Source organism: Emys orbicularis, chromosome 19 (genome assembly GCF_028017835.1).
Source record: "Emys orbicularis isolate rEmyOrb1 chromosome 19, rEmyOrb1.hap1, whole genome shotgun sequence".
Lineage (NCBI taxonomy): Eukaryota > Metazoa > Chordata > Testudines > Emydidae > Emys > Emys orbicularis.
The window spans coordinates 3,906,811-3,930,187 of NC_088701.1; the positions used below are offsets into that span (position 1 = coordinate 3,906,811).

Genomic DNA, 23,377 nt, shown 5'->3' on the forward strand with positions numbered 1-23,377 from the left:
TCCAAGAGGAAATTAAAGTGCTTGGAAAACAGCCGGCGGCGACCAGAGCAACACAGGAAAGCCCAGCCCTGCCGGAGAGGAAGCACATGGGGCCACGTGCTCTGTGGAGGAGCAGAAAGCGGGGCTGGCTCTCCCTCCGCCGTGCGGGGGCCTGCTGGGTGCTGGTCCCAGCAGGGTGATCCCTCTAGCCCCCCGTTCCGGCACGACGCCTAGCAGTTGGTGTGGCCACTGGAGTCCGGGCTATCGGGGCAAAGCGGGGGCAGGCAGGAGGCTGGGGCCTTGTGGCGGAACATGCCTGAGATGTGGAAGGCCTGGAAGGAGGAGGAGAGAGAGAAAAACGGGGTGTGAGGCAGGAGATACCTAAAAGGAGGGGGGCGGGGGAGAGCTAATCGCACTGACATGACCCTGCCCCCCACCCCGCTCTCGGGGCGGGGGTTTATTCCACAGCTGGAGGGGAAACTGAGGCAGGCTCTAGTTTAGCCATAGGCCCAGGCTATAGGGTGAATCAGTATGTAAGGCAAGAATAGGACCCCCCAGCTCCCCCTGCTCTAACCCATCCCCTCCCACTCCCAGAGCTGGGGATAGAACCCAGGAGTCCTGACTCCCAGCCCCAGGCCGCTTCCCCCCTCGGTGCTTCAGTTTCCACATGAGTCCAAGGGAGTTCACACCTCCTGCTGGGGCTGTGCTGTGCTAAAGACCCCCAGGGGTTGTGGGGAGGGAGCTGGGCCGCTGGGCCCCCAGGGAAGGGGCGGGGAGGTTGGCCAGGAGCCCTGTGATGAGGGAAGATTTCCTCCCTGTTGCCTGTTCTAATGCTGAAGCAGGAGGCGTTTCCTGTGCTGTTTCCTGGCAGCCTGCAGCTCCGGCCCTGGGAGCGACGGCGTTTCGTCCCCTCAGCTCCTGGCTGGTTGCACAGCCCCCTCCCCCCAAGGCCGGGCGTGGGGAGAACACGGGGGAGAATCCCGGCCCTGGCTCCAGCGCCTGCCACCCAAGGAGGTCAGAGCATTCTCCACACGTTCCCTCCACCGCTGCGGCCCCCGTAGAGAGGGAAAGGGACTGGCCCAAGGTCAGACGAGCCAGCAGCAGAGCCAGGAGTCCTGGGTTCTGGCCCCCACACTGATCTAACTGCTAGACACCACTCCCCTCCCAGAGCTGGGGAGAGAACCCAGGAGTCCTGACTCCCAGCTCCCCCTGCTCTAACCACTAGACCCCACTTCCCTCCCAGAGCTGGGGAGAGAACCCAGGAGTCCTGACTCCCAGCGCCCCACCCCAACTCTAACCACTAGACTCCCCTCCCAGAGCTGGGAATAGATCCCAAGAGTCCTGGCTCCCAGCCCACCCTGCTCTAAATCCTAGACTCCACTCCTACACTCCACTCCCTCTGCCAGAGCTAAGAATAGAACCCAGGAGTCCTGGCTCCCAGAACCCCGGTCCCCTCACCCGCTTTAACCCACTAGACCCCGGAGCTGGGGAACGAACCCAGGAGTCCTGGCTCCCAGCCGGGCTCATGGACGGAGCGTGGGGTGGGCTGGGACATGGACCCCAACAGTTTAAGAAACCAGACACACTCCTCACACTTCCGGGAGCCGGGCCAGAGTTGAGCTGGTGACCTAGAGGGGTCCAGGCACTGATCCGTCCTGGACAGACAGACGGCCGGCCGGCCGGTGGGGGGACGGCTGGCCAGACAGGGGCTCACACTTACCACCCAGTAGGCGATGAGCGCCCCCTGCAGGAAGCCCACGGCCACGTCCGAGGGGTGGTGCCAGTAGTCCGAGATGCGGGTGAGGCCGGTGTAGAGCGCCAGCAGCAGCAGGATGAACTGCAGCAGGGGGCGCAGCAGACGGGCGCCCCGCCAGGTTAACCGCGCCTGCAGGTAGAACTGGGGGGCGGGGGGGAGAAGGGGGGTGGTGAGCATTGGGGGAGGGCGCTGCTCCTGGTCCCCACTCCCCCCAAACGCTGCTGCTCCCACCTCAAAACCCTACCAGCTCCCCCCTTGCGCTCCGATTCCTGCCCCCTACACCCCATGCCCCGCCCCTCACGCCCCACCCCCAAACCCTGCTGCCCCCAAATGCTGCTCCCCCCCATCCCCTCCCCCCGCCCAGCACAGCAAGGAGAATAAAGGGCATCTGAGCTGGGGGGCTACCCACAGTCCTAGTCGGTGGCGTCACCGCTGCCCCCACCGGAGACACGTTCCCAGGCCCCGCCCCCCCATTCAGGCCCGTCAGCCGGGGACGCATAAAGGACCTATTTGTGCCGCTCCCCAAGGGAACAATGGGCCCTTCTCCATCGCTAGCCACACGGACCCAGGCATCCGGGGCGGGGGAAGGGGCCATTCGGGTGTGGTGGCGGCAGCGGGAAACGGACCCACTTTGATGAGGGGGGAGATCGGTCGGGTGCGGGGGGGTGGAGGAAAGGAGGGGAGTGAGTGGGACAGGTGCCGAGAGCAGGGTCAGGACTCCTGGGTTCTATCCCCAGCTCCGGGGAGTGGGGTCTAGTGGTTAGAGCAGGGGGGCTGGGAGTCAGGACTTTCCCCTCACCCATCGGACCGCACTACCCTCCAGCCTAGGTCAGCCTGGGCCAGCCAGGAGACAGGAGCCGGGGCAGCCAGACATTGGCTGCACCTCAGACAATCGGCTGCTCAGGTCCTGGATAAGCCTCTGTAGGCACGGGCGGCACAGAACTACTCTTCTGCCATCAGCCACTGGAGGGGGCTCTCTGCTCGCCCCACCCCACTCTCAGAGCCAGAGAACCCAGGCATCCCAATACCCAGGTCCCTCTGCTCTAACCACTAGACCCCACTCTCCTCCCACAGCTGGGGAGAGAACCCAGGCGTCCTGACTCCCAGCACCTCCTTGCTCTAACCCCCAAGGAGCCATACCCCTCCAAGCGCCAGGAATAGAACCCAGGCGTCCTGGCCCTCAGTGGGCTCTGTGTGGAACCCTCCGCTCCCACACCGACAACTGCCACTCTGGCAGGAAGTGCCCGGCACGGAGGGACCCTCGGCTGGGTTATTCCAGGCACATGGCTCCACTCCCTGCTGAGGTCTCAATCACAGGAGTCGCTCCGGCTCGGGGTGGGACCCTGGACAGGGGTCACTGGCTAAGAGGGGCTGCCAGGCCCAGCTGCTCCTCCAGGGTCACCCACCATGCACCCAGTGACCTCCCCCGGCCTGGCTCCGCGGGGAGATCTCCCCCTGCCCCCCCAGCGACCTCCCCCGGCCTGGCTCCGCGGGGAGATCTCCCCCTGCCCCCCCAGCGACCTCCCCCGGCCTGGCTCCGCGGGGAGATCTCCCCCTGCCCCCCCAGCGACCTCCCCCGGCCTGGCTCTGCGGGGAGATCTCCCCCTGCCCCCCCCCCAGTGACTTCCCCCAGCCTGGCTCTGCGGGGAGATCTCCCCCTGCCCCCCCAGTGACCTCCCCCGGCCTGGCTCTGCGGGGAGATCTCCCCCTGCCCCCCCCCCCAGTGACTTCCCCCAGCCTGGCTCTGCGGGGAGATCTCCCCCTGCCCCCCCAGTGACCTCCCACGGCCTGGCTCCGCGGGGAGATCTCCCCCGCCCCCCCAGCGACCTCCCCCGGCCTGGCTCCGCGGGGAGATCTCCCCCTGCCCCCCCAGCGACCTCCCCCGGCCTGGCTCTGCGGGGAGATCTCCCCCTGCCCCCCCAGCGACCTCCCCCGGCCTGGCTCTGCGGGGAGATCTCCCCCTGCCCCCCCCAGTGACCTCCCCCAGCCTGGCTCTGCGGGGAGATCTCCCCCTGCCCCCCCCTCCAGTGACCTCTGCACAGGGCTCCACTGGCCAGGGGAACCCCCGCCCCAGGGCGTTCAGGCGTGACCCACGAGGGATGGGGCCAGGGTTGCCGGGGGAGGTTCTAGGATGATCAGATCAGGCCCGTGCACTGTTATGGGACCGGGCGGGGGCGCTTACCACCAGGTATGTCATGCTGTACATGGCGAAGGAGGCGTGGCCGGAGTAGAAGGACTTCCTAGAAGGGGGCAAATAAAGGCCAGGGTTATAGCTGGTGGCACCGCCCGTCGCCAGGGGTGCAGAGGGATCCCGCCAGCAACCCCTCCGCCTGCCTTAGATCCCATCCAGGGCCAGGCGGGCAAGGCCGGGGGGTCCAAAGCTGCTGCCCAGGGCGTGGGGTTGTCCAGCAAGGCGGGGGCAGTCTCCATGGGGAGCCACCCCCACAACCCCAGACACTGAGGCAGGGCAGCCTCCATGGGACCCCTCCGGGTATTACAGACACACACAATATCTTGGAGCATCGGGGCGAGCCATGGGCCGCGTCCTGCCCCCCTGGCGGCACGGTGCCAAGCTCCCTCCAGGAACTAAACTCAGCGGGGGCAATTACTGCAGACTGGGTCGGACCGGGGTCCAGAGGCCCGGGGGCTGGTGGTATAAAGGGCCAGCATGAAGTAGCTGGGAACACCTTCCCTTTGACCTTTAACCAAGAGGTCGCACCCTGCCAAAGAGTCTGAAGGACGTGGGCACCTACTGCACCCCCAGGTGGAAGTTGGCGGCGTGCCGAAGTGGGAATTTTTGGTCATATTTGTTCTGAAGCCTGTGTGTGCCTCAGTTTCCCTGATACACTGCATGGTCGCCCAGCGGTGAGGTGGGGGAAGGGATGACATTTGTTCTCGGTGGGGGATAAGTTGGCTTGGGAACCCCGACGAGTCTTTCACCTGGGAACGGAGGAAGTCAGAGACACGCACAGGGCGTGCAAATGGGGGTCACTAGAGCGCTAGAAGCAGGAGGGCCCCAGAGGTTTCGGTCTCGGGAGGTGGCGCTTGGCTGGTTTACGCCGAGTTTTCTCTGCAACGCTTCTGGCCCAAGAAGAACCGGCCTAGCCCCCGGGAGAGAGCAGAACTGCAGGCGGGCGGCCGGGCGAATGGCAGGGAATTACAGAGGGGCTGCAAGCCTAGATCTCCGGGGGGGCAGGGATAGGGCTGGAGGGCCGAGGCCTAAGAGGGCATCCCCTGAGCAGACACCGGTTCAAACCTGGCCTGGCTCAGAGGTGTGGTAACCCCGAAGCTGTGTAAGGGACCCAACTCCTGGACACTGGGGAGGGGCAAGTGATCCCCCCGACACTCTCCATGGGGACCTCCCCCCAGATACAGGGGGACAGGGCACGGTGGGGGGGGGCATGACACTGGGGCAAGGAGCAGTCTAATGTCAGAACTCCCCCTGGCCCCTCCATCACTTCACACTGGTCTCAGCGGGAAGAGCCGAGATGGCTCTGTGGGAAATCTATAGGGGATTTTTTTTAGGCCAGGCTGCTGGACACAGACAGCCCGAGTCTGTAAGGCCAGGTGTCACCACCAGGGGGACTCCCCCCCCCCAAATCTGGGCCCACACTCTGCAGCTGGCTCCACTAGAGGGGAGCCCTTCCTTTACCTCAACCCCCCACCCCGCCTTAAAGGGACAGTGCCCCCGGGAGCTCACCTGGCTTCCTTCTCCTGCGACGGCCCCGCAGTGCAGGCGTACTCCTCCACGTAGCCCCGGGAGCAGTTGAGGAGAGCGAGGTCCGGCCGGCAGACGGCCAGGAAGTGGGGGCGGAGGCGGCCAACGGTGATCTTGGCCATGTTGGTGAGGGACTGGCCCACGGTGCAGCCGAAGAGGAAGGCGCCGATCTCCTTGTAGAGGACGGCCACGTAGGGGTTGGGGACGAAGGAGCGGGAGCCCAGGCGCAGGGAGTGGATGCGGTAGCTCTCGCCCAGGGCGATCTGCATGGCAAGACGGGGAAGCACCAGGGGACGGCAGCTTGAGACAGGCAGCCGTCCCAGCCAGATCCCCGCTCCATGTGTTGGGACACGGACCAGCCCCCAGGGCTGTGGGAAGCTGGGGGGGGGGGCCTCCCTATGCACTTTCCAGACCAGCAGGACTCAATTCCCTGCTTCCCCTGTCCCAGCCCCTTGGTTTACCCCATAATCTCATCCCACCAACCCCCGTTTTTAAAGCCAGCCCTTCCCCCCCAATATTTTGCCTCACCCCTCCTATCCTGCCCCACACCCTGCAGCAGGGAGTTCCACAGGGCAAGCAGCCTGCTGGAGGTGGGGATAACCACAATCAGCGGCAGCGGATTGTGCCCAGGCTGGGATCCTGTCTCCTTGGCCAATGGCTGATGCTTCAGAGGAAGGGTTGGAAACAGGTGCTCTGTGCTGAGGGGCATGGCTAGCATTTTGTAAGGGGCACATGGGCGTGAGCTACCCAGAGCCCACCCCTCTGCCACTTCCAGCCTCTCATACTCAGCCCCTGACACCCTGCAGGGAATGTCGCAGGGGGATCAGCATGGGGCACTGTCCCCTGGCAGGCAGTGCTGGCCCCAGTGCGGCGCTAGGGGGCGCTGTGCTGCACAGAGCAGGGTGGGAGCTCAGCAGGGGGTGCTCTCCCCTGGCAGGCAGTGCTGGCCCCAGTGAGGTGCTAGGGGGCGCTGTGCTGCAGGGGGCGCTCTTCTCTTGCAGCGACTCACCGAGACAGAGGTGATGAGGATCCCCACCGAGATCAGCACCGTGTCGCTGACGGTCTCCGCCCGCTTGAGCGGGTAGTGGATGCTGTTGTCGTTGCAGTAGAAGCCGCGGCGCATGGGGGGGACCAGGCCAACCTCACAGACCAAGAACGGGACGGAGGCTGCAGCAGGAAGAGAGAGCGGGGCGCTGAGCAGGGGCTAACCCAGCCCCAGGGGCAGCTGTGAGCCCCCCCCCGCCCCAATCCCACGAGCTTCCGCCACAGGGACTGGCTCAGGACACCCCAATCTGACTGCCCCCCCCAGGGACTATCCTCCCTTCTCCCCCAGCAATCTCACTGCCTCTCCCGTCCCCGGGCACCAGCTCATGACACCCTGCCCCCACCCTGCAACAACCCCCCAATACTGACACCTCTCCCACCCAAGATCACTCTGTGACCCCCCAAATCCCACTGCCCTTCCCCCAGGCATCATGTCATACCATCCACCCCCCACCTAGGGACCAGCCCACCCCACCCCCACGCACAATATCCTGCTCCCCCTCAGGTCTGGTCCATGACTCACCCCCCTCCATCCTGCTGCGCCCCCCCATGACTGGGCTGTGACAGACCCCCTCTCCTGATACCCCACCTCCAGGAACCAGCCTCATTGCTTTGGTGGGGCTCTCCCCTCCCTCACCGCCCCCCATCACCACCCATCCCCTCCCTGCCTCCACCACCCCAAGGCAGGGCACATGGCTCAGACCCCAACAGGTGGCAGCCCCACCTCAACTCTGATCTGGGAGCAGAGTGGGGAGATCTCCCCTCTGATCCCAGCAGGAGCAGCCCTTGGATGCTGGGACGGGGTGCGATCTGCTTTGCATTAGGGCTGCTGGCAGGAGCCAGTGATGGGGGGTGAGGGGAGGGGGGAGATTAGGCCTTAAAGCTCCAGCCAGGACGGGTGAGTTCCTGATTCCAAGAAGCCACGTCTGTGCTTGGCTCTTAAAGGGGCAGTAAAGCCAAATTCCCCCTCCCTCGTTAGAAGACAAAAATGCTCACGTGGCCCAGCTTGTCTCCTCTCCACCAAGAACCCTGCACCCGAGAAAGACCCCTGCAGCGTTGGAGGCTGGAAGCACCAGTCTGGGCAACGGTGAACAGACCCTGGTGAGGTGGGAGCAGAGACCCTGATGCTCCCGTGCACTGATCCTGTCGCACGTGGGGGCTACAAGCGTGAAACCAGGCAACGGGCCTGGATCCGAGCGTGCTGGGGGACTGAAGTGTGAATCCCGCCGGGTGGGCCCTGCTGCACACCAGGCTGGGAGCAGGAAGCCTGGCACTCGGGTGCTTGGACACCAGCGTGAGCAGACGCTGGGCGTGGGAACCGCTGTGCTAGTGCCCTCAGGAGTGTGGATCCCGGTGAGCTGGCCTTGCAAATCCTGGCACTAGCACCCTGGCATGAGGATCCTGGTGAGCAGGGTGTGCATGTCCTGGCACTAGCACCCTGGCACGAGGATCCTGGTGAGCAGGGTGTGCATGTCCTGGCACTAGCACCCTGGCACGAGGATCCTGGTGGGCAGGGTGTGCATGTCCTGGCACTAGCACCCTGGCACGAGGATCCTGGTGGGCAGGGTGTGCATGTCCTGGCACTAGCACCCTGGCACGAGGATCCTGGTGAGCAGGGAGTGCATGTCCTGGCACTAGCACCCTGGCACAAGGATCCTGGTGAGCAGGGTGTGCATGTCCTGGCACTAGCGCCCTGGCACGAGGATCCTGGTGAGCAGGGTGTGCATGTCCTGGCACTAGCGCCCTGGCACGAGGATCCTGGTGAGCAGGGTGTGCATGTCCTGGCACTAGCACCCTGGCACGAGGATCCTGGTGCACTCAGAAGCTGGGAGCATGAACCTGGGCACTAGCAGGCTGGGACGGGAGTGTGAAGAGATGGAAGAAGAGCCCAATGAGGTTGACGTAGGGAGGGGTAGGGAGTGCAAACGGTTCCCCTTTCTGCTTCAGTTCAGTGGGATTCAAGCCCTGGTGGGACCCAGGCGTCCTAGCAGGCAGTGCCTGGGCTGTCACTTTAAGAGACAACGAGGCTGCATAACCCTCCCAGGGGGCTCGGGGCTCCTTTTTGGGGCTGAGAAGGATGTTTCCACGTTCGGTTCCCAGGTTCCCTCCCTTCCCGTCTCGCTTGGCAAACGAGTTTTCTCAGGATCGCTCAGGCCGCCCGCCAAGGGCCAGGGTGATGCCCGCAGAGCACCTTGGGACCTAGGAGGGGGCGCCTGACTCCCTCCTCCCAGCAGGGGGCACTGCGCGACGGGTGAGTGGCTAGGGCTGGGTGTGCTCTCCTGGGGGGCCAGCAGGGGGCGCTCCCACCCTTAAGGCGGGCAGGGAGAAAGCGAGGACGCCAGAGCTGGGAATGTCCACCAGGGGGCACTGCCAGCTGGGGGCAGGAGCCCCCCAAGGCTGGGCATGTCACCCTGGTGCCTGCAGGGGGCGTTCTCGGAGAGGAACACAGTCACGCCAGTAGCAGCAGGAAGGAGCTGCCCCCGGCTTTGATGTCCAAGATCTGAGACTCATGGGGACGGCTGGCCTGGCCCAAGGCTGGACCCCACCCAGCTCCCAGCGACTCCCACGCTGTGCGGATACCAAGACCCCCGGGACTGGCTTGAGCCAGCTCCAGGTTTCCATCCTCACTCGGCTGCTCTGTGAGCTCCCTGGGCAGGGACGTATTTGTACGGCGAGCCCAGGGCTGGAGTGACAGCAGCGCGTCCAGAGCGGTGCCGGACACGCCAGCCGTGACCGGGAGCCCCAACCCACTGGGGCCAGATCCCCAGCTGGTGTAATTCAGTGCCCTTCATTGGAGCATGGGGTTTGGACAGAAGAAAAGTCCAAACACCCTGAAATCCAGGGGGCGGGAGGGGGAGGGGAGGGTTGCGCGGCGGCGAGAGACCAGCCTGGGGCATTAGGGGCACGCGCCCGTCACGCCTTCAGCTATCCTGCCCCCTTGGGGGAGCGACATGGCCTCCAGCCCCGGGGGGGGGGGTGCAAACGTGTTGCGCATGGGGGTTCGGCTAGCCGAGTGTGGGGGAGCTTCTTGTTGCCAGGACACCGCCGTGCGAGAGGGGCGGGCAGGCGTGCAATCACATCCACCGAGGGGCAGCTTGTGCGAAGCTGTCAATCTCCTTGCGGGCCATTGGCCGAAGGCAGCTTCTTAGCCAGCGCACGTGTTACTGGGGCATGAGTCTGCGCCCACAGAGGGCGTGATTCAGCCAGGTGAGCGGGGGAGCACCGTTCTCGCCCACCAGGGGGCACTGCCAGGACATTGGGGGCACTTCCCCCACGGGGGGGGGGGGCACTGCTGGAACAGCAGGGGAAGATGCCCTGTGTGCCGGGGGGGGGGGGCGCCACTGTGACAGTGAAAGGGGGGGACACACCCGCTCAGCCCCTTGCCCTGGTCTACATCAGCTCTGTCGACGCCAGCCAGGTGCCCCCAGCCTGCCCTTGACCCAGCCCTGCCCAGCCGCGGCGCCCCAGTCATCTCAGACACGCCAAACTTCCCGGCTATTCGGAGCGGGCTGGGCTATTAATAGTCCCTCTCTTGTCCATGTTCGGGCGTCCCCCACTCCCCCTGGCTGGCTGCCAGGGGCTAGGGGCTCCCTGCCGTTCAGCCCAGGTGCCGGGCTGGGAGGGAGAGAACAGGGCCCGGGAGGGGGTACCCTACCGTGCTGCGGGGGAGGGAGGGATTCCCGGGGCTTGTGCCTCAGTGGGTCAATCCTGCACGAGCGTGCGAGGCCTGCAGGCACTCGCACCCTTTGCACTCGGGATGGGTGTGCCAGCCCTGACACCAGCAGGGGCTGGGCATGGATACCCCTGCAGCACCCCCTCGCCCCTGGGGTGGTGTATAGGGCCAGAAACTCTCCCCCACTCCTGGTTAGGTTCAGCAGGCACCGGCCTGCCCGGCCCTGCGCTCCTGGGGCCGGACACCGAGGGGCGGAAGCAGGTGGAACCGGCGGCGGGAGAGGCCAAGGGGCACGGAGCGTCCTAGGGAGAGGAGCAGGCAACAGCTGCAAGGCGCGGCCAGCCCTGAACGGCAGCCAAGAACTCAAGGCTGGGAAGGGAGGGTGGTAGGGACAGGCTGGAACCAGGGCAGGAGGAGGAAGAGAAAAGCGGGAGAGAGGCTGAGGCAGAGAGAGGAGGGGAGCCCCCCCACTGCAGACCCCTGGCAGGCAGCGAGCTGGTGCCATGGGGCGGGGGGGGGGGAGGTACTGGCAGGGGGCACTGGAAGCTGCCCAAACCAGGGCCCCGATCCTGGGGTGGGCTATGCTGGCGGAAGGAGGGAAGCACTGTGGTCCTGCAGCGGACAGGGGGGTCCCCATGGGTTGGGATGATGGCACGGGTGCTCCCCGGCATTGGGGGACGGTTGGGATTTGGGCAGAGCCCCGGCGGGGGTAAGGGGGTCATGACCTGGCACAACCTGTGACCCTTTCTTAATTCCCCCCCCCCCCTCGATGCCTTATCCCAGAGCCTTCTGGAGATCAGCGTTGTCCATCCTTCGCCCAACCTGACTCTCGCCTTCCCCACAGCCCAACCCCCACCACCTGCCCCATCAGTGAGTCCTCCCCTCCCCCCCCAATTTAACACCCCCCCATGACCCAATCCCCCCAAACAGCCTCCCTTTGCAATCCAACCCCATCCCCCCACCCTTCCCCCTAGGATCCAGCCCCACCCACCTTGTCCCAACCCCCACGATCCACCCTGCCAGTCTGCCCCCTCCCACCAATCCGACCCCTTCTCCAACTCCGACCCTCACGATCCACTCCGCCAGCCTCCCTCTCCCCCAGGATCTGACCCACGCCACCCTGCCCCATCCCCAACATGATCCAACCCCTTAGACCTGAAGGCCTCCCCCAGCCACTGAGCTCCCCCAGTCCAGCAGCGACCCCCAGCCCTCAGAGTGGCAGGGCTGACGCGGCATCTCTCGCTGCTCCCCAAGCCAAACTGACTCGGATCCCCCCCATGGTACCCCCAGCTCTGCTAATGTGCCAGGATACACCCCTGGCTCACCCCACTAACTGCCCCTCTGAGCCCAATGGCTAGCCATCAGTGCAGTCGGGTCAGGGGGTTCATAGAGAGGAAGGATGGCCCAGTGTGCTAGCCAGGACCTGGGAGAGCTCAGTTCCCAACTCTGCCACAGAGCTTGGGCAAGTCACTTGCCTCTCTGTGCCTCAGTTTCCCCAGGGGGTCCTACCACGCAGAGGGGCTGTGAGGCAACGTACATTACAGATGGTGAGGGGTTGGCTACCAGGGCACGCGACGTCCGAGCAAGAACGATTTGACTGAAGCGGAACTGAAATAGGGTCTGTAAATGGGGTTGGAAACAGATTGACCCCAGCACGGCCTCTCTGCAATGGGTTCCATGTGCAATCAGCTTCAACTGAACTGATGTCCGGTTTTACACACACACACACACACACACACACACACACACACACACACACACACACACACACACACACACACACACACACACCTCCCTGGCCAGTAAGTAGGGCCCTACCCAATTCATGGTCCATTTGGGTCAATTTCATGGTCATAGGGTTTTAAAAACCGTAACTGTCCTGGTTTCAGATATTTCAATCTGAAATGTCACCGTGTTGTAACCAAGGGGGTTTTGACCCACATGGAGGTCCTGGGGGGGAGGGGGTCACAAGGCTATTGTAGGGCAACACGGGATTGCCCCCCCTCACTTCTGCCCGGCTGCTGGCAGAGGTGCTGCCTTCAGAGCTGGGCTCCCAGCCAGCAGTTGTGCAGCTTCCCAGAGGTGGGTTGGACTCAGTCCTGGGAGCGGTCCATGCAGGGGAAAAGGAAATCCCATCCCTTCCTGGCCTGGCTGGGACTAGAAGCTAGAGCCCGATGCATGGTAGGAGCCCCCAGGTGGGGTGCCCCAGCCCTTCCCCTCCTCCAGGCCCAGCACTCGGAGGCTAACGGGGTCTTAGGCTGGCTGGGGGTGGGGGGAAGAGTTGTGTCCACAACACCCCCCTGACCACGGCGCCCTAGGAGTCGCCCAGCTGTAAGGCCAGTCCTGCCTCTCCCCATACCATCCCACCCATCCCCTATCGCCCATTTCTTCTGGCAAACAGAGGCTAGGGACACCATCCCTACCTATCCTGGCTAATAGCCCTTGACAGACCTATCCTCCAGGAATTTATCTAGTTCTTTTTTGAACCCCGTTCTAGTCTTGGCCTTCACAACATCCTCTGGCAAGGAGTTCCACAGGTTGACTGTGCGTTGTTCCACACATCAGGTCTGCTCAACCGATTGTGTGCCCAGACATCAAATAAAGTCAAAGCATTCTGATTAACGACTCTTTTCCTCCCAAAATTTCCTCCAGTTTTACTTAACCCCCCCTTTCCCCCCCACGATGTTTCAAAACGGTTGCAGTCAAGTCAAAACATTTTGATTTGGTCAAACGGAAATATTTCCTTCGACCCAAAATGATTATTTTGCTTTGCTGTTTCGGTGAAAGAAACAAACCAAAAAATCCATTATCTGCCCAGTTTTACTTATCTGGCCCCCAGTACCCAAAATAGATCGCTCCTGTAGATTATCCCAGGATATTTCTGCCTATATATAGACAGAGACATCAGAACCCAGACTGGTGATGGACTGGTGGATCCATTTAGCTCACTACCCTGTCTCAGAGCAGGCAGGGCCAGAGAATAAAACTCTGTTGTCAGCAGTTAAGGGAGAATACATATTAACCTCCAAGATTCAAAGGTTGATTTATACACAAACAGGCCCTTTCTAGTCCTTTCAAACCTCTTGGCTATTACTTTTTTAGCCCTTTAACTCCAGATAGTCTCATTAGCCCTTCCCCTTTAAAAAAAACCCCAAATCCTGCTGAAATCAAGGACATCTTGTAGCAAGGAGTTCCACAGGCCAAGGACCCAACCTGCGTGTGGAAAGTATTTCCTTTGCTCTGTTTTGAGTGAGCCACCTTTTGGCTTCATTCAATTCCCCCTTGTATCGCGAGGCACAGCCAACGGATCTACCTTCTCGGCCTCATTTGCCTCTAACACTCCCACAATGTTAATCTCTCTCTTCACGCGTAAGAGGCTTTTTCCCAGGCCTCAAGCCATGCTCCATCCGTCTAATGCTGGATCCTTCTGCAGACGGCTCTGAACTGAGCCCAGCACCCCTGGTGGGTCTGGCCCATTGATGCCATTAGAATATTTTCCATCTTATTCTCCTTCCCAGCCTAACGTGTTTTCCTCGCTTTTCCCTTAGCGACACCAGCAGTTTAGTGAGTAACAGGCTCTGAAAGCTCCAGACGCAGCCCTGATGGGGAAAGGCGGCTAGATCCACGTGAGATCCCTGCAGCTACAGTGCCATTAAATATCCTTCCAGAGGAGAAGGTTTGGGGCCTAACTGATGCCCCGGACACGCCACACGAGGCCTGGAGCTTTAAATCGTCAGGTTTGCGCAGATCCAGACTCCCCGGAGTCATTGGTTTCATTCCCAGCAAACCCAACGGATCCTCACACTCCAGCCGGCTAACCTAGCTTCCCTGCCATTTACAGCATGGGGACGATCGACTTCAAACTGCGCTGGATCCAAGTCGCCCCAGCCCCAAAATAAGAGCCGGCACTTCTGTCGACAGGGAGACATGGTCTTTGCCTCCATGGGGCAGCTAGTAACTCTGCTTCCTCCCCCAGACCAGCTGGCATCACCCCCCCCCCCCCCAGTTGACGCCCTCCAGCTCAAGTCCTGGCCCAAGTTTCCTCCCCAGAGGTGGCTGAATTTCAGGGCCAGGGCACAGCTTTGGGATCTGCGGCACTACATCGAAGAGGGCAGGAGTCCCAGGGAAAGGGGAGGCAGGGGTGCCAGCTCCCCTGCGGGAAGGAGAATCAGGAGCCAGGGGTCCCAGGGAAGGTGGATCCACAACGCATGGGGCTCTGCCTGCGCCGCACTCACCCACGAGCAGACAGACGATATCCAGGACGACCAGGGTCTTTCTCTGCCCCAGCCCCGGGGCAGCATAATCCTCAGGCTGGGAGCTGGGCGCTCGGACTGTCACCCGGACGTCTCGGCCTCCCGGCCATGCCTGGGGCTCCACCGAGAGCCTTGGGGGCAGATCGGGGAGGAGTTCACACTTGCCCTTTTGCATGGCCTTCGGGCGGGGGAGGAAAGGTGCAATCCAGATTCCTAGAGCAGGACCAGGGGAATGTGGATTTCCAGCCCCAGGAGCGGCAGGGGATTGGGAGGGAATCCGGATTCCGGGCCCAGCCTGGCACAAGGACAGAGCTGAGGGCTGGTGTCTTTCCTTCTCCTCCTCTCTCCGTACAGGGGTCAGGGAGCCTGGAAAGCAGCAAAACAAACAAACCTTTCTAAGCTACAGGTCAGCCAAGGCTGCGGCTGCATTGGGGGGCAGCGCGGGGAGACGGGGGCTCAGTAGCGGGGAGGGGGGGATGCCAACGATCTATGGTCCAGGGATGACGGCATCGGAAGGGCTGTGGGCAGAGATCCCAGCTCCAGGAGGGGCCTGCCCAGGGCCAGCTGCAAGGGAGCATGGGCAGAGATGGCAGCTACCCGGGGGATGTGTGTGGGGGGGGCAGAGATCCCAGCTCCCCCTGGCTGGATCCCCCCTTCCCAGGCCTCTTGCCCCCCTGAACCTCCCCTTTGGGGGGTCAGGGCAGGGGGCCCAGCTCCCCCCATGGGTGGGGGGCAATCAGGGGGCTTGCATAGGGGGATCTAGGCAGGTGGTCCCATAGGGGGATCTAGGCAGGGGATCGGGGGGTGGAGGCCCAGGAAGGGGGGTGTAGTGGGGCTCAGGAAGTGGGGTCCAGGAGGTACTGCACATCCCAGAGATGGGACAAAGATCAGCGCTCAGGGCACCTCCCTCTGGGGGACCCAGTCATGGGGTCCTAGCTCTCTGTGGGGGAAGGGGGGTCCAAGGGGGCACCTAGGAATGGGCATATAGGGAGCAGAGACCCTGGGAACGGGGGGGGGGGGGGTCCAGCCAGGGGTCCCCCAGGGGAGGAGAGCTTCAGGGGGCAGGGGCCCCGAGAAGGGGGGTCTGGAGGTCCCGGGAAGGGGGTCCAGCCAGGGGTCCCAGCTCCCCCCGGGGTAGGAGAGGGCAGGGGGTCCGGACAGGGTCCCAGCTGCCCCCGGGGCAGCCCTTCCAGGTACCTGTTGGCCGCTGCCGCGCTCACCGGCCCTGGGCTCCCCCCTCGCTGGGGCCGGTCTCCTCTCCCCGCCGGCGGGGGAGCGGGGCAGGGGGTCTCCCTGCAGCCGGGCTGGGGCGCTCGCTCCCCGGGGCTCCTGCTCAGCCCAGCGCCGGACTGAGAGGCGCCGACGGCTGCTCCCTCCACCTCCAGCTGCTGGGACTGGAGCCGGGGCTGGGGCTCCTCCCTCCCCGTCCTGCCCCACGCGGGCTCTGGGGAGGGGCCCGGGCCAGGGGCTGGAGCAAGGATCGGAGACGGGCGGGTTTCGGCTGGCAGAGCTCAGCGTCTCTCCAGCCTCGGACCCTCCTGTGTATCCCCACGGGGCCAGCAGCGGGTCGAGACCCCCGCCTCCCCCCCCCACGCACTCCGGGAGTCCCAGCCCCCAGGCCTAGGGGGAGGAGGGGGTCCCCGAAGCCCGGCTGGCCCCGTGAGCAGGGTTCAAGTCTCCGCCTTGGGGAAACCTGGGTTCTATTCCCTCCTGTGACCGTGGGCCAGTCACTTTACCATGGCGTGCCTCAGTTTCCCCATCTACAATGGGGATGAACAGCCTTGCCCTCCCTCGCGGGATGGGGGTGTGTGTGTGTGAGGATCAACAGAGCAGCTGTGAGGTGCTCACATAATACGGTAAGAGAGTCCAGGTAAATACCTTAGATGGAGTTAATAAATCCATGTTAGCTCCCTGGCCAGATATGGGCTGTGACGCTGGAACCTCTGGCCTGCGCCATGCGGCGAGTCTGTCCAGATAACCGGCATGGTCCCCTGTGGCTGGCTTCCCCTCTGGGAATCTAGAGAGCAGGAATAGCTAGGAGAGGGATTTCCAGGTGGGGCAGGGTCCCACATAGGAAAGGCACCATTGCATTAGTCGTTTTCCCTTCTATCTATGCATTCCTCTATCTAGCTATCTATCCCCAGGCACCCCCCTCTCTCTGTCTATCCCCATACACACCGGACTATCCCCCCAGCCCTGCGAACCCTCACTCCAGTCCCTATTGAGTTATACGGGCCTTTCCCCCTGCATTAGATTTCATACCTGCATAATGGCCCGCTCCCATGACATGAAGCTAGTCACAGACCTGTGTTGGCAATGGCACTTTCCAGGCCTGTCTCTCCAAATGAGGATGCCCACGCCCTGGCTGGGCGAGCAGAGAGCATTGCTAGGTCTAGCAGGCCTTTAGCACTCCATTCTGCACCCCCTGAACGCAACTGTAACCCCCCCACTGAGTTCAGTGGGGCAGGACATGGCGGCTAAGCTCCTGGAGCTTTCCCCCCCTTCCCTAACCCCAGGGCCTGTGCAAACAGAAGCAGCAGGGGCAGGTACTTTTTGCAGGGATGGCTTTAAATTGCATCTGATTTTGCACCCAAGGGTCTGGCCCTTGGGGGACACAGCGCCCCCTTGTGGCAATAATGGAAGAAACCCCCAAGTAGGGGCAGGGATATTTCTGTGCAAGTTTTTGTCCCCTCGGGTTTGGGAAGAAAAGAGGGGGCTGTTTTGCAATGGGAAAACCAGGAACGCCGGTAGAAACAGCAACCCCCAAAATGTGTGTTTGGGGGAGGGGCTGGATCCTTCTATTTGAATCCGTCCCCTGTGCCGTCTACTAGTAATTCTTTCCTCCCCCGCCCCTTCGGTTGGCTGTTCCAAGGGGAGCAGTCGGGGGGGAACCTAACTGTATCCAAGACTGAACTGATACGTTTCTGGAGGGGATGGTGTGACGGGATGGCATGGAGTCGATCTGCGACTGCTAGCAGCAAAGATCCCCAACAGTCGGAGATGGGACACGAGCTGGGGAGGGCTCTGAATTCTTTCCCAGGCATCTGGCTGGTGGGTCTCGCCTATATGTTCAGGGTCCAACCGATCGCCAGGTTTGGGGTCAGGAAGGAATTGGCCCCCGGGTCAGATTGGCAGAGACCCTGGGAGGTTTTCACCAGGAGCGGCGCCAGGGTTTTTGCCGCCCGAGGCGGCAGCACTCCTCCTCTGAGCATTTGGCAGCGGGGGTCCTTCCGCTCCGCGTCTTCGGGGCACTTCGGCCGCGGGTCCCGGAGCGAGTGAAGGACCCGCCGCCGAATTTCCGCCAAAGACCAGGAGCGGAAGGACCCCCCGCCGCCGAATTTCTGCTGAGGGCCACAAAATGCCGCCCCCCAAATCCTGCCGCCCTAGGCGACCGCCTAGGGTCGCCTAGTGAAAGCGCTGGCCCTGGTTTTCACCTTCCTCTGCAGTGTGGGGTCACTTGCACATTTGGACTAGAGCACATGGTGGATTCGCTGTAACTTGAAGTCTTTAAACTATGATTTTGGATATCAGTGACTGAGCCAGAAGTTCGGGGTCTATTCCAGGAGTGGGTGGGTGAGGTTCTGTGGCCTGCGATCTGCAGGAGGTCAGACAACGGTCCCTTCTGACCTTAAAGTCTCCAAGTCTATATTTGCACCCCAGCTTTGCGCCCGTCTCTGCACGCTCGCTGACTTTTAAGGACGGAAGTTGTCTGCCTGTCTCCTAGGTGTTGCTCTTAACACCTCTCAGGGTTGTGGGGGTTTTACCGGTACAGAGAGGGGTTGCAGGCTTCCTGCGGGTTGGCCTAACTCTGGGTGTTATGCAACTTTCTAAGTGCAAATGTAGGCCCGAAAGAGCAGTAAGCGTGCGTGTGTGTGTGTGTGTGTGTGTGCGTGTGCGAGGTGGTGGTGGTGGTGGTGAAGGACTTGGCTGGGGAGCTGGCTGGAGTGAGGGGGCAAAAGGCCCAGTTGGGGGGGGCAGGCTGGAATGGGGGGACAAGGGGCCTGGCTGGCAAGCTGGACCGAGTGTGGGGTGAGGGACCCAGCTGGGACGGGGAGGATTGTGGGGAGAGAGGTCTGGCTATGGGAGAGTGGCTGGAGTGGTGAGAGAGGGAGCTGGCCAGAGTGGAGGGGTGAGGGCTGGTAGGGGAGGGGTGGACTGGAGTGGAGTGGGGGGTGAGGGGCTGGCCAGAGAGGGGAATGAGGGGCCCAGCGGGGGTGGGGGTGGGGCTGATCAGGATACAGCCCCACACTGGTTCAGTCCAAGCACAGCCAATGTTAGCAGGGTTTTTAGACTGTGAGCTCTGTGGGGCAGGAACTGTCACTTGCCGGGTCTCTGCAGCTCCCGGCACGACGGGGCCCTGAGTTCAGTCCTGGCCTCAGCAAGACAACACAACCCAATAAACTGTGTCTGTACAGCTCCGAGCACCGGAGTCCTGGGCCACGACTGGGCGCCTAGGCGCTACCATAATGCACCTAATAAATAATGTACAGCACCTAACCATGGGGTCCTTGGCCATAACTGGGCACCTAGGCACTACCGTAATACACCTAATAAATAATGTACAGCACCTGGCACCATGGGGTCCTTGGCCATAACTGGGCGCCTAGGCGCTACCGTAATATACCTAATAAATAACGTACAGAACGTAGCACCATGGGGTCCTTGGCCACAACTGGGCGCCTAGGCACTACCGTAATACACCTAATAAATAATGTACAGCACCTGGCACTCTGGGGTCCTGGGCAATGACTGGGCGCCTAGAGGTTGTAAAAATAATCACTACGGATAATGAAGACAAAAACTCGATTCAATGAATACTAAGGGTGCAAAGCCAAGCTCTCGCCAGCCAGGAAACACCAGAACGAACGCTGCCTGTGTGTCCTCAATCCAACCCCCTTGCTCAAGGTCTCACCCCACAGCTGAGAGGCGAAGCTGTGGAAGAGAACCCAGGCGTCCTGACTCCCTGGCCGGTGCCCGACCCCCTGGGCCCCTCCTAAACTATCGACGGATAAAAGGAATCAAAACGACAATCACAGCATGTAACGTGATCGTTGCATTGTTTTAAGTTTCTTTGAATGGGGCGGGGGTGAGGGCGGGAATCAGAAACGTGTTCGCAGTGAAAGGGTTAAATAATTTGGCAGCTGGCTAGGAACAGTAGGGAAGGTCACAGCTCTGTTAGGGCAACATTGTGCCGCCTCTTTGAGGGCAGAGCAAACAGAGGGAGGTGACTTTGAACTCCTGTCTAGATTGGCAGGGGGTGGGGTGGCTGGTGTATAACAGATTAGGGATCCTTTCATCTCTAAATCACCAGATGGGCGGATTCTGGCCTCCCCTCTTAAACCTGAGTCACTCCAGAGTCACTCTGAATCCACGCTGGGGTCAAGAGCTCAGCCTATCTCAGATGAGGGCCATCGGGCGACCTCCAGGTGAAATGAGTTGGGTGGGGTCTCAGCCCAGTTCCTTCCAGGACTGGTATCTGTAGCCATAAATACCCACAATGGACCCTGATTCCCCTCCCTGCTGAACAGGCTGTGGGCTCCCTGCTCACCCCAGGGCAGGGGTGAATCCCAACAGCAGGGGGCGGTGTGGGGGGAAGTTTTTCAGTATGTACAGTCAGAGGATTGGGTCTCAGCCAATGGCAAAAGCAGGCTCTGTAACTGAGAGACGGTGCGGGATGGTGCCCTGGACTGGGCCTCAGGACACCTGGGTTCTATCCCCAGCTAAGTCTCTTCCTGCCTTTGTTTCCCGGTTTGCCTTGTCTATTTAGATGATAAACTGCCAGGGGCATTGGGCCGTCTCTCACTGTACAGCAACTAGCATAAGGGGATTGAGAGCTACGTTCAGGGTCTGTGCAGCACCTGGCACAATGGGGCCCTGATCTCAGGCGGGGTCTGTGCAGCGCCCGGCATGACGGGGCTCTGATCTCAGCTGGGCACTTCTAAAGCTTGGTGGTTATACAAATAATAACAACCCTGCAGTAGCAGCTGAGATGATGCAGAAGAAGCCCCCGGGGCTGTTTCCATTGCTCTCCCCTCCCTTCGCACGCGCACCTGAGGCAGAGTTTGACAGAACAGCTGCAGAGGGGCCTCTGGGAGGGGGCTGTCCATTGCACGTCACCACATCTCCCATCCTCCCAGTTCCACCAGGGGGCTTCTCAGAGGCTGGGAACAGCCAAAGGCGACTTTGTGCATCTGATGCATGCAGCGCCCCCTGCTGGGGAGAGTGGACAGTCCCTAGCAGGGCAGGGGCAGCTTGGCCACCGGTATGTCAGGAGGGGACTAGATAGGTGAGGGCGTGGGGAGATGGATGAGAGCTGAGCTCCCCCTGCTGGTGAGTTTGAGAAAGTCTCTTTATCTCCTCCACACTCCCTGTAGAGCCAGTGTTGCTGCTGGCCTGTTGAAAGCAGTGGGGCTGTGCACTTGGGAAGGGAGGGGGTTTGGTTGAGAACAGGCAGGAGTTAAGAGTGCTGGGCTGTGGACGCTGGTTTGTTATTGTAGGGTTGCTAGTGATGTCTGGCCTGTACATCTCGGCTTATTATTGTAGGGTCGCACACGAGCACTGGGCTGCACACCATGGCTGCGCCAAACACCAACTGCCTACCCATCCCCGTCCCCTAAGCAAGCAGCAGGCCCCACAAAGAGTCTGGGCACAGAGATGCTCTTGGGCCTGCTCAAAGGCAGGTTAGATATTGTGTGTGGCGTGGGGGAGATCCAGCAATAACCAGTGTTACCTAGCAGCTCTGTGTTCTTGGGGAACCAGGGCGCAGTACCCAGCCTGTCTGACTCACGAAAGACCTTCCCCTCCCCCCACCTCTGCTTGAGCCAAAACCCATCAGAAGAAAGACTTACAAAGAGCATTGACAAGGCCGCGGGAGACCCCCTAAACCCCTGGGATAAGGGGGACAGGATTAAGGAAACTCCCCGAGCCTCATTTACATCGAAGATGGGACAAGGAGGCACCTCCATGAGCATACAGAACGGAGAACAGAGATTCCAGGGCAAGAACCGCAGGGAACTCTGGGACCAGAGAAGCAGGGAAGCACTGCATGATGGGGGATCTCTGCTCCAGATGTTAATGGACCCACGCCTGCACCCCCCCAGCTCAGCAGTGATCAGACCAATTCTAGTAATGAATCCTTGATTGGTATCCAAACTAGTGAAACTCCTTAATTGCATTGTGAGCTCCCTCCAAGGAACACTGCCCAAAGCCAGGAATGAGCAGCTCCCATGTCTAGCCTGAACAAAGCAACTTTGGTATTCGCCCTTGTTCACACACAAACAAATCTAGTGTTCTCCCTTGAACCATGGTTGTTTCTCTACAAAAACCCCTACCCACGCTCTGGATGCCTGGGTGTTCTGATGCCTGGATCCAAAATCTGCATCAGTTCCACTGGGATTTCATCTTCTCCTGACTGATCGTGCTGGGGGCTCTGCCTGTCTCCAGCACTGCGGACCCTCAGCTACCACCTGGGACCCCTGATCGATTCAAGCTTCACGGGGTGGTGAGACCCCAGCTCTCTCTCTCTCTCTAGGTGTAGCCTTCTGACCCTGACTTGTGTGATCACTTACAGTTTCTAAAACTCTTTTACAATCAAGTTTAAGTTCGATTTAATACCATCACTGTTTTGTTTGCTTGGCTCCCGTATGGTTATTACCTGGCAATAAATAACTTTCATGATTAAGCCGGTTGCTTCCCTCTCTCTCTCCCCGTCGTGGGTGTTTTTTGGTTTCCCCATTCGCTCTGCAGCGACGCTCCTCGTACCTAAGCTAAAAGATCCCTGCAGCGCCCCAAAATCCGGTGGGGTTTGCTCATCCAGTGGGTTACTACCAGAATAATTGTAACGTGAAAGTGGGGATAGAGACGTGCTGAACCTGGGACATACGAGGGTGGCAGCTTGGAAGTGCTGCTCGACCCAGACTACTGAGTTCAGGGACATATAAGGGGTCAGCTTGGGCGTGCTGATTAACCCGGTCCTCTCCGACGCGCTCTGTTAATGTGTGTGTTCATCTGATCCTGGGGCTGGAAGAACCCAGCCCTGGGGAACCGAGGTCCTGCAGGATAGCCCCATGTTACCAGATTTGCCTGTTACTTTGTACGTTCGTTTATTAGGGTTACTCTTCTGAGGAGGGTTCTGTAATTCTATCAAGGTGCTGCTTGTGTCACTTGTGTTTTCATATGGAGCTCTACTTCTCCCTGCTGCAAATCCCCTCCCAATGGAGCTACCCTGCAGGACCTCGGTTCCCCAGGGCTAGGTTCCTCCAGCCCCAGAACCAGATGAACACACTCTCTCTCTCTCTCTCTCTCTCTCTCTCTCTCTCTCTCTCTCTCTAATAGAGCAAGTCTGAGTGGACCAGGTCAATCAGTAATCTCAAGCTAACCCCTTATATGTCCCTGGACTCAGTAGTCTGGGTTGAGCAGCACTTCCAAGCTGCCACCCTCGTATGTCCCAGGTTCAGCACGTCCCTATCCCCACTGTCACGTTACAATTGTTCTAGTAGTAACCCACTGGATGAGCAACCCCCCCCCGGATTTTTGGCCGCTACAGGGATCTTTAGCTTCGGTAAGAGGAGCGTTGCTGCAGAGTAAATGGGGAAGCCAAAAACACAAAAGAGTAAAGTTCAGAGAGAGGGAGGGCAACAAAAGCAACCAGCTGAACCATAAAAGTTATTTATTGAATAACAGTGATGACCACACCAACATAACAGTTACATTATTAAAGGTTACAAAGGTCCGATATAGAAAACTAGACCTGATCAAACAAGTCAGGGTTAGAAAGTTATACCTGAGGTAGAAAAGAAAACAGAGAGAGAGCGAGCAAGCGAGCTGGGATCTCACCACTTCCATGAAGCTTGAACTGGTCGGGGTTCCCAGATGATGGTGGTCGCTCAGGGTCCTGAGGGCAGGAGACAGGCAGAGCCCCCAGCACGATCAGTCAGGAGAAGATGAAATCCCAG

At 60.8% G+C, this 23,377-nt stretch overlaps 1 protein-coding gene across 1 annotated transcript; it reads right to left on the minus strand.

Annotated features, from left to right (window-relative positions):
* Positions 1 to 209: 209 nt before the first annotated feature.
* Positions 210 to 14,598, minus strand: LOC135891831 (phospholipid phosphatase 3-like). The gene is made up of 6 exons (XM_065419502.1): positions 14,406 to 14,598; positions 6,463 to 6,620; positions 5,436 to 5,716; positions 3,918 to 3,975; positions 1,700 to 1,876; positions 210 to 311 (listed from the first exon to the last, which is right to left on the minus strand). The coding sequence occupies exons 1-6, from the start codon at positions 14,596 to 14,598 to the stop codon at positions 210 to 212; spliced, it is 969 nt and encodes a 322-aa protein (XP_065275574.1).
* Between the last annotated feature and the right edge of the window lie 8,779 nt (positions 14,599 to 23,377).